Source organism: Betta splendens, chromosome 14, assembly GCF_900634795.4.
Source record: "Betta splendens chromosome 14, fBetSpl5.4, whole genome shotgun sequence".
NCBI classification, from domain to species: domain Eukaryota; kingdom Metazoa; phylum Chordata; class Actinopteri; order Anabantiformes; family Osphronemidae; genus Betta; species Betta splendens.
In genome coordinates, this window is record NC_040894.2 from 7,870,564 (window position 1) to 7,888,918 (window position 18,355).

General features: G+C 46.4%; 2 protein-coding genes across 4 annotated transcripts; one reads left to right on the forward strand and one right to left on the reverse strand.

The window, feature by feature from the left end:
* Window positions 1-82: 82 nt before the first annotated feature.
* Window positions 83-6,291, forward strand: il13ra2 (interleukin 13 receptor, alpha 2). Of its 3 annotated transcripts, none has more exons than XM_055514476.1 (10): window positions 83-2,124; window positions 2,311-2,415; window positions 2,775-2,926; window positions 3,253-3,409; window positions 3,496-3,607; window positions 3,810-3,994; window positions 4,148-4,302; window positions 4,780-4,927; window positions 5,032-5,143; window positions 5,228-6,291. In XM_055514476.1, the coding sequence occupies exons 1-10, from the start codon at window positions 1,977-1,979 to the stop codon at window positions 5,310-5,312; spliced, it is 1,359 nt and encodes a 452-aa protein (XP_055370451.1). In that variant the 5' UTR covers window positions 83-1,976; the 3' UTR covers window positions 5,313-6,291. The 3 variants fall into 3 exon arrangements, with proteins under 3 accessions (XP_055370451.1, XP_055370450.1, XP_029029251.1); XM_055514475.1 differs by having other exon boundaries at window positions 83-2,120; XM_029173418.3 differs by having other exon boundaries at window positions 1,912-2,124; window positions 2,307-2,415.
* Window positions 6,292-8,630: 2,339 nt separating this feature from the next.
* On the reverse strand, window positions 8,631-13,134 carry LOC114869879 (transmembrane protein 47-like). The gene is made up of 3 exons (XM_041073827.2): window positions 12,798-13,134; window positions 10,750-10,890; window positions 8,631-9,440 (listed from the first exon to the last, which is right to left on the reverse strand). Exons 1-3 carry the CDS (start codon window positions 13,009-13,011, stop codon window positions 9,259-9,261), a joined length of 537 nt encoding a protein of 178 aa, XP_040929761.1. The 5' UTR covers window positions 13,012-13,134; the 3' UTR covers window positions 8,631-9,258.
* Window positions 13,135-18,355: the final 5,221 nt, after the last annotated feature.

The window sequence follows — 18,355 nt, forward strand, 5'->3', positions numbered from 1 at the left end:
ATTGCTGGGATGCACAGCCTCATAAACAGAACCTGACTCAACTATAAACAGTGATTAAGTGGTTTCTTTAGAAGTAGTAAAAATAAAAGCCCTAATTGTGGGAATCCATTGACTGTGCAGTGCTAAAGGAGCAGCACCTAGTAGTTACGTACAGACAATTAATATAATTGTTGGCAGACGGACAGATCCAGACTGCGAAACTAGGACAGTAGGTCGCACTTGAACTGCAGTTGCTGGAGTGGATTGCTTAGTTCTCATAATATAAAGCACAATGGATGCTACACTAAGACACGGGAAACAGCATGACTCACTTTTTCCTGCCCTTATCGACAAAATCTACTTTAGGGCGCCTCAGCCCCATTTGTGATCCAGATCCAGTCCAAGTCAAACACGGTTCACGTCTCGCCTCCAGACTCCGGCTGTTTTTGTAATTCTGACTGTCGACGCTGTGGCAGATTCCTGTTCCTCCAGCTGTCGTGCCTGCACGGGTTGTGTGTTTTGTGCGATCATCTTTTTGCCGGACCACATTTGTCGCCACTCATTTGTCCTGTAGGTACTGAATACAGTGAAACCCCCGCAGCTGGAAAGTTGTTCCAACCTGACTGAACTGACCATGTCAGCACAAAAAGTCTACGTTTTACCACTCACACCACTGTTTAAGTGCACACTAAGACACGCAAGCACATACATGCTCCTTTCTGCAGCTATTATTCCTGGGAAAAGGGAGGTTTGGCAGGTATCAGTGATAAATAGCCTTGGTATTCAAGGTGTCTGCTTCACCTCTCATCTCCTATTTAGCTCTTTTGTTTGCATCACAATCGCTGCAGCAGCTCAAGTGGTTTCTCTGGCCTCCTCAGCCCCACCACAGTGATTATCAATCACAGCCTTATCTATTATTATGACAAACGACTACACGGTGCACGTGGATATCTGAGAACGCGCTACAACCCTGACATTATTACTACAAGGTGTTGGGTTTTTAACTGCTTGTCAGTTATTGCAAAATGCATCGTTTTAAATGACTGCCTTCAACAAAAGGTGACCCAATAAACCAAAGTGATGATTGCTGATGGCACAGAGCCTGGTACGTTTTACCTGGCAAGGAGCGCTTTCATCTCTCCATCGCGCGTCACGTCTCCTAACTGCTGCCTCACGTACGCTGCTCCTGGCCGAGAGCCTGCAGATGGGACATATTCAGTGAAATGAATCTACTAATGGTCAAATCCAGTCAAAGCAGCTCTGTTGTTCAGGATTTGTTTGCATTGGCTGCATAGTATTCTCTGTGGTGGTTCAGGTCCCACGGGTGGCTGTGAAAGAAGGCACAACTCAAGCACAATCAACAGATAGCTACTAATGGAGCTGGGCTGTTGTTTGTTTTCCTGGCCTCACAGGCCAACGATGTGACTGACACGTTGAAGCAATAATTAACAGTGTCCCACATCATAATACTGTAGAATTAGGCATTTAGGCGTGAGGAGGAGCGGAGTACAATGTCTCTAACCTTATTATTTAGCCTGGGTACATGACGTAGGGCACACCCATTCACATGAACAGGCTTGCATTAGCTACTTGACCAAAAAGGCTTGTGCAGCGCTGATATGATGATGCTCAACCACTCAGGCTGAAGTTCATGAAAGGAGTCGCATATCTGTGCACAGTGAATAGTGAGAGACCGGTGCCAGGGCGTCCTCTAAGGAGGAGAAAACGCAGCTCCCAGCTTGTTCCACTGACCTCTCCTTCTGGCGCATCACTCACATTTGGCGCACACCTGCGCACGAACACGTGGGCAGCAATTATCCACTTTATCCAATTACACTTAAACCGCAGATGATCGGTAATTGGGGTCATGTGCGAACGCTGAACTACACAAACGTCCACGTGACAGAAAAGGCATGATTTCATATTATAGAGAACCACAGTAATGACACCCTGTCCCTCACTCACACCAGCCAAAGACGCGCACCTGCGCTTAAGGGATGGTTACTCAGCACTTCCCTCAATACTTACACCCACCGGAAATCAACGGTTCACTGGAACGCGTCCAGCGGGATACAAATGGGTTATTACACCCACTCCGTGTCAGTGTCCCCCGCTCCGCTCAGGACAACGCTCTCCTACAGGCAGGTAACGCGACAGCCTTTACCACCTCATTCATTTGACTGGAAACATTAAGGAGGTTTTGTTTATGCGTTTTAGAACAAATTCCCTCCCAGAGTTTTGTGGTCATTTGTGTGAGATGTGCAGCTTCCACAGTTTGGACGTTGACTTTTTTCCTTCCGTCTGTGTTCCGTGTTTCCTCCTCTAAGACAGTCGGACTTTTACCGATGGCGAGTCGATCCTGGCTGACGCACCGAGCTGCCCTCGTGCTCCTCGCGTTAACCTGGAGGCACGTCGCGTTTTGCGGCGGACTCACAGGTGGGTTGAATTTAATCCGATTTGAACTGCACCTAAACGGACTCGTGCTCCGCAATTTGGCTCTGGAAATACAGTGATAACACTGAGAAACGCGCGCGGCAGATGTTGCGCCAGCGCACTGTAAGTGCGAATTCAAGCCAATAGCAGTGAGGTGTAAAATATTAGAACATCAAGGCGCCTTGTCATTTATTACATTTGGAATAAAACTGGATCGGCGGGTTCGATCAAAGCAGGATTGACGGATCTGCAGTGGAACCTCTTTTGGCGCACGAATTCCACGCTCCGCTACGAGCACTCTGTTGCGCTTCACACGCTGCTGATCAACAGATAAACGTGCTTTTATACGTATATGTTCGCAGCGGATCCTCCCGAGGACCTCGAAATACTGGATCCTGGTCACCTCGGACGCCTTGAGATTAGATGGAGCCCCCCGTCCAGCTCGGTCAGTGCGCGAGAGTGCTCAGTGCGCTATCAGCTGGAATACTTCGACGCCTACCAGGACACTTGGTCTGTAAGTGCGGTCCAAAATATAGCAGTCACACAACAACCCAAGAGTCTCTTGATTTGATTTACCTCAGATAACCAAGATAAAATGATTGCGTGTAGAGAGACACACCTGGGGTGTGGTATGTTTGAATACCACCATGATCTGTAGACTAAACATGTTCACCTATCGACAAAGCTGCTTGCGCAACGGAGAAAACATACCAACGTTCAACGTCAGAAGACTTAAAAAATTAATTTGCTCCACGATTGGTTCTATTTTCTCTGTTTAAAATGATGTTTCAACACTATTAGGAAGGGAAGAGCTCCATTCATTCGGTTCATTTCTTGCAGGCCATCCGGACCCCTAGGAGGTCATACAGCGCCCAGTTTGATCTGATGAAAGACGTTAGAGTCCGGGTTTACACGTTGCTGAGTGGACCCTGCACTAACGGCACGACGATCCAGAGTTCAAGATACACTGAAGTGGTCCAGAAGGCTCCTGCTGCAGGTCAGGCTTTGTGCTTTAACGTGCAATGAGTGTGTACTGGATGGAAACGAACAGCATGTATTGACTCTGACCTTCCTACCCTGTAGGTGCAGCAGTGCAGGACGTAACCTGTGTGTTCCATAACATGGAGTTCATGGAGTGCAAGTGGAAAGCAAACCCCAAAATGCCGACCGACTCACAACTAAATCTCTATTTCTGGTATGTTACATGTTTCTCACTGACATTCACTGTTCCCAGAGGATGTTCGTCCTACTATTAAATGTCGTCTCTCCCCTTTGTCCGGGAATAACTTTTATCATGGTGCTTTTAACCACACAATAAAGGTTTCTGGTATACGCGAACATGCACTTGAAAGGAAAGCTTTGGTACTATTGTGTTATCTGTTTGGCTCTCTCCTCAGGCACAAGGAGCTGGAACATGCGGAGGAGTGTCCAAAGTACATCATTTCAGGTGGAATTAGGAGTGGATGCACCTTCATGGGAAACTCTCTCCCTGATTTCACTGATATTAACCTTTGTGTCAACGGCTCCTCCCATGAGGGAGCGCTGACACCAGCTTTCATCTCCCTGCAAACACAGAACCAGGGTACGTGTGTAATGCAAACACGGCCCGCATGCCACAATGCACGGCGCACAGTTACGTCGATGTTTCCAGTGATTACCTGCACCGCACCTGTTTGTTTTTCATTCAGCTTCATCCAGTTTGTGATCTCTACTTCCCTGTTTAATGCGTTTGCAGTGAAGCCAGGAACAACAGACAAGCTGTATCTGCACACAGATCGTGACGCACAGCTGGAGTTAGAGTGGGAGGGTCCTGCAGGGGGGGTCCCTGGAGACTGCTTGGAGTGGGAAGTGGAGCACAGTCGACAGGGACTGGATGGACGCCTGACATCAGTACGATTTCTGCGTCTTTATATTCTACTTTTAGCTAACTTCACGTGAAATGGAGTCATTATCTGTAAAAAAAAAATGAAAGAAAGTCTATTAATTCAACTTTAATAAAGGGGGCATTTTATGACTGTAATCATTCTCTCATTAGCGTTTCTGCCTCCGGTTGTTTGCATGGTTCCCACAGTGATGACCTGTCATGACTCCACTTGTCTTAATAACTCCTCTTATAAAATTGTTAAGGCGAACTATGAAATCTGTCAGCACCAAACGTTTGTCGATAACAGCAGATTATTTAAGATCTGATTTATCACGCAACGTGTACAACACTGTACCCATCAGCTGCTTTCAAATACTGTACTTTGCATTTCTTAAAGCTGCCTCCACAGGCAGTTCAGCAAGACAAGCATGGCCTAAATGTGCCATAAACGTGAAACCATATGATCTAATCCCTTTTCTATTTGTTCTTTGTTTCGTTTACAGCAGCACATTTTGACCCAGGACACGAGTCTGACCGTGAACCCCGGCCCCAGAAACGAGCGATACTGCTTCAGAGTTCGCTCTAAACTGCACAAGTACTGTGCACACGGCGGCTTTTGGAGTGAGTGGAGTCGCCCGACGTGTCACCCAGGTAATAATGCTTCTTTTTGATTTAACTTTTTTACTTCAGTACGTGATTTAAAGCAGTTTTAACTAACTCTAAATAAACTGAGCGTGTTTGTGTGTTGGCCGTAGACTTCCCAGAGTCTGAACCAGGGTGGGGCCAGGTACCGATCTATGTATATGTCGCAGTGGGCGTCATCATCACTCTGGTGCTGTTGATGAGTGTCTGGGCAGTGCTTCATGTGTGAGTACACGCACATATTACACTGTGCATAAACAGTGAGGTGTGCAAAGGAACCGGCGGCTCATCAACCCGCTTCTGTTGCAGGAGTCGATGGCGACAGGACAAGAAGCCGTACTCTCTGCTCACCAACCTCTTTGCCAGGAGCTCACTCACAGTGGTGGAGGCCTAGAACCACTGTTTGACCGTTAGGCTCCGTCTGTCTTATTTTACCACGCCTCTGCCCGAAGATCGTACCTCGACGCTCTCATGATGCCACTATGATCAGCTGGGATTGTACACTTAATAATCCATCATGAAGATGTTATATAATACTGAAGACAGCAGTGAGTTAGTCACAAAACCTATAACCTTTACAATAGCAGTATTATATCTTCAGCATTGTAACCTGCCTTTGCCTTTTAAGTGTGTATTTAACAAAAGCTTGAACTACTGAGACGTCACCTTAACTGGAAATGTAATTCTCAGATACCAAATCAGGATTTGACGAGTCATTAAGCCAGAGGTCGTTGGGCAAACTCCCATTCTTTGGGAATTTGTGTTTAACTGTTTACTTTTGCCTCATATCTTGCCATTTATTTCAGTGAGTTTATAAATGATTGTATAACTACGCCCACGTTGCTGATAGCAAATATGAAATGGTTTCCTATTGTCTCCATTGCACTCGTACAGATGTGCGTGCTGGGACCTTTGATGCCACACCTTGCCATCGTTTGAGTTTGGTTTGTTGTTTTTTTTGTCTTGAAAGGTGTCAATTATGTAACTGTAAAAAAACTTATATAACTGCTACTGTGCTGCCTGTTACATAAGATGAATGCGTTTTACTTCAACTTATATATTGTCCTGACCAGGACAGACTATGGGTAGACTGGGTTTCTGTTACTGAATAACAATAGAGGATTTGTATGTTACTATGCATCATTGACCACAACAGCAGTGTATTTGTTTTTGGAAACACTGTATAATATAGTGGAATACTGCAGGAAACGCAGGAGTAACAACTGAGCATTTTAGAGTAAAGTGAAGTATGTTTGTATGTAAACATTGTAAACCAGTGAGTGTCCTCCTGGTTCAGTTTAGACTAAAGTTGTCCAGCACTGTTTTGTTTATTTAAAGGCCTATTTCAAAAATAAAGCATATGTCATAAACTATCTGAACTGTATTGCAATTTATTGTGAACTGGAATAACCAGTTTACACTGAGTACTGTCCATTACTGTATGTAAGCGACACTGTTGCCACCTAGTGATGAGGTTTTTCTATCACATTTTCTGGCACTGGGTTTTCGGGGGTTATGATGCCATGGTTCATTTTTAAACGCATCCTCTTGTCTCTGAGAACGGGCCGGTGCCGTGAGACGAGCAGAACTGGCTTAAAACAGGAAGCAGTGATTCACTGCAGGTGTGCGCTGATCTTTAATTAAAAGACACACTGTGGTATTTGTCGACTCCCCATCATTTACTGTACAACAGTGGCTTCGCTAACGTTTCCAGCTGCAACTAAAGTACAAATTAAGCGTCCAAATTTTATCTCACTGACACCTTCTTTCATTTGGGAAAGGAGGCATCTGGCTGCTGTTTGTTGTCTTTGAACAAGCGTTCGTCCGGTCCACAAGGTCAGCAGCTGACTGCTTCCCAGGCTGCTCCCCGCAGGCCGCTCGGCTCGTGCCCGCTCCTATGAGAGCGGTCGACGACACGTCTGCTGCTCTTATTGTGTATTTGTTGTTTCTAATTGGCTCTTTTGTAAAAAATCTGCATCTCTCTACATGACCAAAGTACTGTGAGCAGGTTACATTAGAGCTGCGTATAGACTTGTTGCTGGGTTTACTGGGTTTACTGGGACCCTGGGGAACGCAGTGATAGTGAGGGAGAAGTGAGTAACGCTTTTGAGGTTAATATGTAATTTTGGTGGAGCCAAGCTTTATAGTTGAGGCCCAGGTCTTACGTTCTACTCATTTTATCTCTGAATGGAGTTTACAGAGGACTTCGGCTGCGTAGGAGGAACTGGACCACTTCAGGTGTGTGTTCATATATATTTGTCTGAAAATCCACGGATGTTATGATGAAACATTCATTTTCTTCCTCAGGCACCCAGTCGTCAGAGCTCATTTGTCCTCCAGGTTCAGTAACTGGAATCTGTCCCTGCAGATTCAAGTGTGCAGGGCCTGGCTGGTTACTGCACCTGGGTGACAGCCTGCTCTACAAAGACCACGACTACAGGCAGAGCTCTTTATTCACATGAAACTAAATGTATTTTTACAGTCACAGAAAATGACGTTTTTTTTCCTCCTGAAACGCACACAAACAGATTTTGTCGCTGCATGTTGACTGCACATCCACAGCTTCGGCTTTTGTCTCACAGCACCAGCTGCTACCGGCTTGGACCACTAGGTGGCGGTAAAGCACCAAAGTCAACCGTGGAGCCAGTAAAGCTCTCTGACGGTGACCACAGGGAATATGAGAACTAGAAGATTTCCTAACTACACACTGCAGATGTGTGCAATGTAGGAAACACAGTAAGTGCATGGGTGGAGTATTGAAAACAAAGCCCCACTGGTATTTTTCACCCTTAAGGGTTGAGAGTATACTGTATAATTGTAAATACACAATGCATGAAACCATCTTCTGCCTAATAAAAGCAACAAAAATGTCAGTGTAAAGTATTACATTATACAAATCAACTTATCTGTAGTTCCGCTTCAAATAAATACATGGGTGTGTGTCAGAAATAACTGAGTCACCTTTAACTATTCAGCTGCATGTCAAGGATTCCTGAGAGGTCTCTGCTATTATGGGCCAACGACTGACCTCACACCCTCAGTTCCTCCGTTATTCACACCGTTTCCCGTCTCTCTACCCTGGAGCCTGTCGATCGCGGCGCGAACGTTGTCGCGGAGCAGCTGCTGAGTTTTCACAGCGCTGCAGCAGCGGAAGCGCTTCATCCCCATCGACAGATTCCTCCAGCAGCTGTTGCAGTTTGAGGTGTGTGGGAACCTTCGCACCAGGACCCTCATGTGTGTATTTATGACTTAAAACACACCATGCTGTAGTTATACACAATGAAGTTACACATAATGTGTTCATCTGCAAACTACAACGTAATGTATCTCATTCACAATTAATAATGGCTGTATTTTTAAATAAACAGCAGATTCTTTGTCATCCAGAGGTTGTGAAGTTCAGTCATGACTTCAACTTCTCTCTCCAATGTTTCCCTACTCATGCAAGTGGCTCCATCAGGCTGATGGTTACCTAGATAACACAAACGTGGCCTCCAGCTTGCTTTCACTTCACATGGTTAGAACTCAGGTGGTTGTAAAGTTTAACAACTCAGGTGGTTGTAAAGTTTAACTGCACAACACCTTTTGTGGTTGGCAGTAATTTGCTACTGGTTCATTATGGCTCAATCGGTGAATCACAAACAGTATTAACCTGCTGCAGGAAATGCATTAACTTGATCATAAATGGCCTTTGTAAAAATAATTTACACTCTTTAAAGCCCCAAAACTACAGTTGTTTATTCTTCCATTTTCCTTCATGTAGAAATACTTTGTACACATTTACATGTTTCCTAGTGAACACTTAAAAGCTGCGGCATCAAAGCTTTTTAATCTGAGAACAGCCTGACTGGATGTGTTTTTGCAAAAACACATGAAGAGACAAGATCAGACTTTCTCTCTCTTGTGAGGCAGAAAACGCTGCCAAATACATGAACCACAAGCTTGTGAGAATCTACGAAATAAAACAAACAAAAAAAAAAACATCCTAAACCAGCTACTGTGAAGATGATTCGGTGCCTTTAAATATTCAGCCACTGCACATTCAGGTCTGTGCTAAGAATCTACTGCTGCTCTCTAACAATAGAGATCCAGGTCAACGCACTGGAAACATCCAGCACTGGGAGCTTGTGCCTGTCCAGAAAGCTCTCCCACCGCTGATACCGGCAGGGCTGAAGGACCCATCGGCTGTATGGATGGGGGGGGGGGGGGGTCCTATTCATACAGCCCTGGCCTAAATAGGGTCTTTACAACCGGTCTAAAAATAACAGAAAGAGCAAGACGGCGAGAGAAAGAGAGAAACTGGGTCTGGGTTCACCGGCACCGCTCCGGCGGCGTCGGGCTCAGTACAGGGCGTCCTCGTAAATGTCCGTCCGCAGGCAGAAGAGAATCCCGCCGCCCAGCATGAAGATGGTGGCGCCCCAGCCGAGGCCGTAGCCCCAGTTGAACTCGTGGTAGGTCTGCAGAACGGTGCCGTCGATGAACTTGATGGGGTACAGAACCAGGGCGCAGGCCTGCAGCACCACTGCAAGGGAGACAGCGCAACGTTAGGACCCGAGCGGCGGCGGCGGCGAACGGGCCGAGGGTCACCCGCAGCGCCAGCATCTGAGCACCTCGTTAGCTACATTCGCTAAGATGAGTCTGAGAAGACGTCACTAACGGCCGCGCTCCCGTGAACACGCAGGTCTGACAGCCGCTGCGTAGGCACGAATGCGACGGGGACTGAAAGGCCGAAGGCTGAAGGAAGAGGCTCCTCGTCTGCAGAGTCAGCGCCGCTAACGGAGGGACACTCATATAAAGCGACTACCTTGCCCAGCGTTCACACAATGAGCCTCTAGCAAAATCCGAGCCTATAACAGAGAGTGTCTTTATAATCGTGATCTTTAAGGAGATAAAGAATGTTGGCTTTAGATATATTTGGATTTCGTGTCAGGTCTGACTTTGAAGTATGGACGACCTTGACCCTGCAGAGTGACGTTAGCGCTTCCATGTGAGCCGTGTCCCTTTAAATCCCCCAGAACAGTGAGGAAGAGCGTGATCAGAGCTCGGGTTCATTTCTTCGGACTCCGCCTTTCCTTCCTAGCGCGAGCGAGGACCGGCGGCGGGAATGTGTGCGGCGCTGACGGAGGCCAGGCCGCGCTGAGGTCATGTTTCTGGATAGAAAATAAACAGCTCACGGGCGCGCTCGCGTACCGCGGCCTCTCCCTCTGCAGAGACCCCCGTCCTCACAAGGCTCTTGGAGCAGTTACACACAGGAAAGGATAACACTGCATTCCCACGCCTCCCAGTCAAAGGCTCCCAGTCTGAGGAGAAGCCATTAGCTCGGCTGCACACGGACCTGTAGTCTGTGACAGAGGTTTGGTGTCATATCAGATCCCTCCACCCAATTCATTAATGGATCACATTAATATTAGTGTAGGTTTGTTTGACGTTTATATTATACAGTAATATATGAAGCTGCAACTAACAAATCTGATGTTCATCCTCAGTTGCTTCTTTTATTTCGAAAGCTGTCCAAAGTGAATGCAGGCAGCGGTGAGTGGTTACCGCGTCATCACAGACTGAGTCAGCTATAACAGCGTCTGATGGCGGAACAATGCGCCTTGACTGCCGAAACTTTGGTTCTAATTATACGGTAGGAACCGAGATCCTCCCTCAGCGCTGCTAGAATGTGGATTCACCCGGAGGAGCTCTTCGCCAAGCACGCAGGGCGGAGCACAGCCCAGCTATGAGGCAGTAGGAGCGAGGCGCCCCATCGGTGACATCACTCCTCGTGGTCACTCTGGATGAGGCGTCACCTCTGCGAACGCGGCGGCGGCGGCGGCGGCACGTACCTGCGGTGAAGAGGAAGACGGCCACGGTGCGGTAGTGCTGCCGCTGGGTGCCGCGGCACAGCGAGACCAGCGCCACCAGGAAGGCCACCAGCGTTGCCACGGCGCCGGCCACCAGCAGCACCAGGGTGGCGATCTGCCAGTCTGCAGGAGGGGACACACGGCACGGGTTAAATGGGGGAGGGGGGGGCGGGAGCGTCGCACACTCAACAACAAGCGGGAGCTGCTGAATTGGAAAAAAAAAAAAAACAAAACGCACAAAACAACGCTAATCCCACAGAGTGAAGTGAGCGGGGCAGAACAGAGACGGGGCCGGCGTGAAACACCAGCACGTACAACAATGACACACGTATCCCACAAAGACTAATATGTATTCACATAATAGCGGTATTCAGCTTTTTATTAAACGTCTTGTTTTGAACATAGAAACTGGGATATTTTCGTGACTTTTCACGTGCTGAGCCGTGTCACAGGGAAGTCGGGGTGCTTCGCATCGTTTCATTTGCCGATTCTGTAGGATTTTCCACATCGGTGCAGCCACGATGGCTTTTTAGCAGCATTTTCATCCCTTTTTTTTTATTATATACAAACTCCTCATGGAAAAGGAGGAACTAATTCCTTCCAGCGCATCAGAGGATTTTCCTCCGCTCTCTTTTGAACTGAGCTTAACTCTTAACTCTCGACGCATCGTGCGTCTGCTCCCTTTGATTTCCCACTCGTCCGAGTCACAAGAAAGTCTCAACTCCAGTGGAAAATTTGGATTTGATGATGGCAAGGAGCTTGTGAACAATCTTGGGTGTGTCTCTCTTTCTCAGCTCCTGATTCATTTGTCTACAGGATGGTAAAAACAAACACATTTCCCTGGAGACACATCTCAACTTGCTTCGACTCAGCCTCCAGGAAGCATCTCTGGCTCCGTTAAGTGAGGATAATTTTAGCCCCTTTGAAGAATATTAAACCACCGACAACAACTATGTGAAATATGTGCATAATAGATCTGCTTCCCCTTCTGGTGAACTGCACCTTTAACCTGAACGCACCCCTTCACTGGGGCTTTAATGAGCTGTGCAGACACTTAAAGCAACAAACCCGCCTCCTTTTCACCCCAGCACATTCCTCCATATCAGAGCGGTCAGTCACACCGGCCCTGCTTCCTATCAGCTGTGTTTGTGCCTATGATGCTGGTAAACACACAAATGGATTAGGAGAGAAGTGTCACCTATTCATTAAGTGTATATTTACTTGTATGAGCTTCTTCTATATTCTAACTATACACACTAGTTACAATGTAACCTGTTCATTTACTATGTAGATTTCCTGAGTTACAGAGGGATGGAAGGGGATTAAACACTCCTGGCAGTTGGCAGAAAGCAAAAAATAAATAAAATAGTTCTGGTCACAGCCCTGATGATGTGGATGATGGAAAAGATGGAGGAGCCTCTGGTTCAGGCTTTAACTGGAAACGGTTTTGTTTCTATTTCGACAGCACAAAATGTTGACCATGTCATTTTGTCTTATTTCTCACTCTAAACGTGGGAACGGAGAAGAAAGGGACCTTTACCGTTACTTGCAAGCGACTTTTATTCACATTAAAAAAGTGAAAACACAGCTGTTATTGTGACTAAATCCCACGTGGCGTTTAATTCACACTCGCGTGTCTCAAGCTTTGTGAAGAAACCCCAATTTGGTTAAGCCGAGCATCACAATGCGTTTGTCATATCCGCGTCACTGCTCTGGTATGAGCAGAGGAAATTGATCAGAACCCTGAATTCCACAGCAGCTGGACAAGGAAAACAAACTCCACCAGGGACCGCTTTGTGCAACGGCTCAACAAATCATTACTTTTAACCGTCCAGTGAGGCCTTAGTCTGTTTAAAGAGACCTAGAAAACGTCTCCCTGGAAACAAAGTAACACATAAAGACACGAGTTGTGTGAAGAGCAGCCTACTCCACTACTGGACCCACGCCAGCGCAAAAACACCGCACAACAAAGCGCTGTCACGCAAAATAAAAAAAAAAAAAGGTGCAACCGCAAACACGCGGGCTCCTACCAGATGTGAGCGTGGAGAAGCAGCTCCACTGAGCCGCTCCCGTCGGATGCGCCTCGGACTGGGAGCACGACTCCCACAGGGACAGCGTGAAATGCTCCGCCGTGACCCAGGCTGGACTGAGCAGAGCCACCACGTCCAGACACAGCGCCAGGAAGACGCAGAGCAGCGCGATGAGCTTGAAGGGCCGGAAAACGTACACCTCGTTCACGGACATCTTCTCGTAGCAGGATACGCCGCCGCGGGTCAGTCACGGAGAAACGAGCTCGCTGGAGGTCCGAGCGCGTCCTCACCCACCATAGCCTTCACCGCTTCTGTGCGCGCGTCCAGCTGGGAACGCTTAACTGGAGGCATCCGGTTGGCTTGGACTTTCAAAATAAATGTTTTTGTACTGAGTGACGGAGGGAAAAACAATAAAATTAAATAAGAGATTACACAGAGCTACACATTTTTTTGATATTTAATTCAGTCACATAAATGAGACTGTGGCCATATTTTGAACTTTTTTAAAGCCCTACATTGGAAGGATGCACAGCTAACACCAACCTGCTTTAATGTACTGAAGCATTGTCTTTTATTTTGAAAGCTTAGGTAGGGAAACAGATTCATTTATGCTATTTATGTTGGTCAGTGAGTTTGTGTGACAAAACAAGAGCAAGTAAACAACAAGGTTGTAACCAGACAGGAGCCACGAGTCAAATCACAAAGTTTAATCTTAATATGACATATGATAACAAATACATATATTAAACAGACACATATCCTTCTTCAACACTCACTCATATTTTCTACTGTCAAAGACAGCATATTGCAATATTTAAATATTGTTCACATATACGAATTAGAGGCTCCAGCACCACGAGGATAAACGGATCAGATGATGGATGTGTGGATCCATACAGGAGGACAGTGTGGGCTTAGATGCTGTAATGTGGTAATGATCCAACAGATGGCAGACACGTAGCATTAAAGTAGTGTTTGCAAGCTACTGCTTTTATATCACAAATTAAAACAACATGTCAAGAGTTCAGTGGCCAATCAGTGGCTGCATTTATGTTGTAATGTTCTTTCTCTTCCAAAATTTGAAAACCAAAAAGCTCTGAGGAAAAATGTTTGGAAGCAGATTTGTTATATTTGAAATCATAGAAGTAGTGGACTACTTTGATAATGATAACATTATTAATGACAACACAAACGTATTTATATTAAGACAATATTAAGTGATTATTTTAAGCCAAGCCTATCTTTCTAAATGAACTTCTTCACTTGGTTTGGGTACTTTAATTTGTACGTCTACTGCCTCCTGTGCAGTTGGATTTAATTCCACCCCTATCATTTCTGTTCCCAGATTAGAGGTTTTCAGCATATCTAGCATAATGAGAGTTTCAGACTAATGCCACCCTTCCCTGGCCTAATGGCACTGCCAAGCTGCCAGCAGGACATGTGAGCTGGGGGCTCTAGTATTAGGCGTATCCATGGACAGAGCGTCGCTCGCTTCCTTTAAAAGCCCCTCCTCCCTCCCAGAACAGGCAGAGCGCTCTGTCATCCTCCTCCAAAAGCCCCTCATTAACAAAGCTACTTGAGACGACACAATGGCGACTCCCCACATGGTGATTTGAAAGGGCATAAAGAAATCCAGGTCATGTTTTACTTTTTTTGGATCCTCTCGCCCTGGTTTTGACTTCTCTATGGAGCAGCCCACCTACAAAGCAGAGCCGTTTCAACCAACGTGCTTTAAACACTGTGGTGATATCATTTCCCCACTCCCACATGCAAATGGAGAGCGCTAGCGAAACAATTTCTGTGTTAGCGATAACTAACAAATACACACAGACTCCCAGAGACAAAATGATGGAGTATAAGGAAAAAGCAGTAAAGCATAAAGAAGCAACCACACATGATGACGACTCACACCTGTGACTCAGCAGAAGTTTCGCTGATGAAGGTTTATGTCTCTGAAGCTTCTTTACTCTCTAATCATCGCATGATGTCATCCTCTGTTGCTCATCTGGGTCTTCTAAGCTCCGAACAAGCCTCTCAAGGTTTTTGTGCCTATGAATAAGCTCTCACAGTAAGCCGTGGGCCGTGAGGCAGTGCTGTCAGTGCTGGGCCCCGTTTTTACCGTAACGCTCACCGTGAGTCACGCCGTGATCTCAGTTTCCAACACCTATAAAAACGATCGGCCATGAATCGGAGCCTGCCTTGATTCTGACCTGCTCATTCTTACTCATTCAGCTGAACCTGATGGAACTAAAGCATTTCACAGTTGTATCTTAATACAACGACTAAATGAAGAGCAAAGCCTTCAGGTCGCCAGACCTCATCCTTTGCCTGCCATGAATACTTCATGTCGATCCATCTACTGGTTTTTGAGATCTGTCTTGACTGGTTTGCCTCCAGGGAAACCAGACGACTGATATAAATAGGGCAAAGCTAGAAATATCATGAACTAATGCCCACACTAGCTGTGATCTGCACACTTTGAGACATTATACACTCAGTTTGACGATGACACTTTGAATTCATTCATTTATGGATTGCTGGAACAAGAAATCCATTCCTCCCAGAGCCCATTATAATGACGTGTGTGTAAAGTCATTGTTTCTTATTCAAGAGCCCAACACATTATTTCTTTCGGATACAACAGTCACCAGAGCTCACTCACAGTCGCCTCGATCCCTGACAGTGTTGAGTTTATTTCCCTTCTGAGTCCCACAGGTCATGTCGGAGCAGCTGGGTTTGAAGTGTCTCGCTCAAGGTTGGTGTCGGACGAGGCGGCGCGACGCGACGTCTCCTCCACTTTCTGCCAGCGGACTCAACCTGACGACTTTCAAGTCGCTCCCCAAGACAACGCAGCGGAGGTGACTGTGCAGAATGAGCAAACGGGGTTCGAGAGCACCACTGATGGATTAATTTGGACTGCCGCGATGACGGCCTTCCCGCCGCATCAGCGTCACTGTCGAACGATGTCACGATTTGGGCCGTCGGCAGATTGGACGAGACAGCGATTAGGAGCGCGGAGACATTTCGGATGCTGTGACCACCTGAAGTCTGAGGGGTCTGGGAGCTCATCATGGCTGAAGGAGTCACACTCACACTTAGTTTCAAAGGTTTAACAGCGACTTGGCGCACAAGAGGTCACACCTCCACCCAGATACACAATGACAGATTTATTTATGAGCTACTGGAGTATCTGAGTTGTGCATTCAGATCCCCGCTTGGCTTCTCACTGTGCTCCTACATGCCCACCTGTCTCTCAGCGGCTGGAGCACTCGGGGTCTGTCTGCCAGCTTGTGGACATCTGTTTACTTCCTCCTCTATCTGTCGTCATGGCGGCGAACCCACCACCCCCACCAGCGGACCCAGCCCGGCCCCCTCCCCCTCGCTGGCCGGCCTTCGCCACCCATTTTCTCAAGTTTCCACTGGACACCAGCTGTGAACCTCTTCTGCTTGTCCTCAGCCAGGCCCGTCACGACCATAAGGTTGAATAGAGACAGCGTGTTATGACATCCATTGCGTCTGTTTACTGAAGGCCTGTATGTGTAGTTTATATATTAATTAGCTTGTGTTTATTTTTATATTCAAATTTGATATGAAAATACCAAGAAACAAGAGTAGAGCATCATGTGTCATTTACATGTTAATCTGGAAACACTGACTGACCTTAACATGAGCTACAAGCTTTATGCTTCAGATTAACAGTACAGCACAGCCAATGTTAAAGGTAGAAACTATCTTAGCCTGTTATCATGGGTGGGTTTATTTCACAGTAATAACATTTAAATAATTCCAGTAAGTGTGTGTTATTTATTTTCATACATGCGCTGGTACCACCTGGCTTTTTGCATTGGACGCTATTAAAATGTTCAGACAAAGGAGCATTTGTCTCCATGCTGTAAATAATAAGCTGATGAGTAAACAATATATGCATAGTTACGCTGTATGCTTATCACTGTATTACGTTATTATTAGAAAGGCTCCAATGCTTTTGCATAACACTGGGGACATGAATAGACAATGAGACGAACTAAAACACTCACATGTTTAGAAATGTGCCCTTTTCTCTAAATCAGATCTAAACCTGAAGGCTGAATGTGGCATTAAGTTATAAGATTAGGGAAGTCAGAGTTTGGCAGCAACACAAGTGAGGGCCCAGTGTCCAGATCTGCCCCTTTCCTCCACGTGCACCCCACTCACGGCACTAAACTACCTCCTCGGTCCGTCGGGCCCGCGTCGAGGGGAGGTGTGGATCAGCCAGTGATCAGGGTGAATTAGAGGCATGCGTGACATGCAAAGGAGAGGCTCCAGAATGTGACAACAGCTGCGTTTTGTAGTGAAGCTTTGCGGCCCCCGGGGGGAGAGGAAGAGGTGACAAAGGGAGCTCAGCCTGCTGTGGAGAGAGTCGGCGGCTTTTGTTGGAGACCTGTTATCCACCGGCCCTCTCATTTAAAGCAGTCGACTCCTCAGTGATTTGTCAGCACGGCGATTAATTAACGAACACGTCGGCCTCTGTATGAATCACCTGCACTGCGTTTAACCCAAGACCTTGTTGATACAGTGCAGTATGTATATTAATTATAGTCATAGTCGTTATATATAATGAGGCCAACATGTCAAATAGTAAAACAGTAGCGCAACAAATATCATCATTATAAGGTGTCAGTGGCACATGCATTTGTAACGAGGCCCAGACTCTTGGAGGAATTTCACACACACAACACTGGAGATCATATGTTTCATGGGGTTTGACCTGGTGTCACACGCGTGTGTTTCTTGACACATTTCAGCCTGTTGGGAGTAGTTAAGTAGCCTCCCCCCAGAACAGGACACAGCTTTCAATCAAATCAATAGTTTTTTACAGTCAACACACATGTTTACATCCCTGTCGTCTCGTATAATATGACATCACTGTAAAACCACTTCCTAATAAGATAATATATAATTTTGGCAAAAATCTAAATCACTTTTTGGGAAAAGTCTACTTCAGCTCAGAATGCAGTGGCCTCGCTTTGAAGCTGTGAGAAACGACGGAGCAGCTCTTCTGTCAACAGCAGCCGTAAAAAAAAGTAAACTACGCCTCATGAATGCAACAACCTTGATGTTTAGCCATTGTTGACCTCTTATATAGACTTTCAAAGTAAAATACCACGGGTGCCTGATAATGAAATGCTCCCTCAGTGGAACCAGAGAGGGAAGTCAAACACAAGCGCTGAGGGAGCCGAGCTTTTATCCTGCGCTGACAAAGAGCTCCACCGGACCCAAAGCATCAAACCCTGGTTTGTCTGCAAGGACCACACCCGTGACGGTGCACACTCAATTATCTGCAGTCACATAATCACGGCCACAATAGTGCGGGGGTGATAAGACACTCCAATGAGGAGGTCCAGGGCTAATTCAACAAAATTAATTCCCTTTAACCCCATGGCATAAATGCATCATTAGATATGAAACAAGCCCTTTGATTAATTAATGCCGGCTTGTTCTCGCCATCTGAGCTTCCTTCGGTGCGCTGATGTCCAGTCCAAACTCAGCGGTACCTTCAGCTTCACCCCCAGTGGGCG

What these genes read in the sequence shown, in the direction of transcription:
- il13ra2 (XM_055514475.1), top strand. Translation starts at nt 1,922, where the DNA reads ATGACACCCTGTCCCTCACTCACACCAGCCAAAGACGCGCACCTGCGC. An exon ending in CCAGAAGGCTCCTGCTGCAG is followed by an intron (nt 3,410 to 3,495) that starts GTCAGGCTTTGT and finishes CCTACCCTGTAG; the next exon opens with GTGCAGCAGTGCAGGACGTA. An exon ending in TGGATGGACGCCTGACATCA is followed by an intron (nt 4,303 to 4,779) that starts GTACGATTTCTG and finishes TTTCGTTTACAG; the next exon opens with CAGCACATTTTGACCCAGGA.
- LOC114869879 (XM_041073827.2), bottom strand. Translation starts at nt 13,011, where the DNA reads ATGTCCGTGAACGAGGTGTACGTTTTCCGGCCCTTCAAGCTCATCGCG. An exon ending in CTTCTCCACGCTCACATCTG is followed by an intron (nt 10,891 to 12,797) that starts GTAGGAGCCCGC and finishes CCCCTCCTGCAG; the next exon opens with ACTGGCAGATCGCCACCCTG. An exon ending in CGTCTTCCTCTTCACCGCAG is followed by an intron (nt 9,441 to 10,749) that starts GTACGTGCCGCC and finishes TCTCCCTTGCAG; the next exon opens with TGGTGCTGCAGGCCTGCGCC.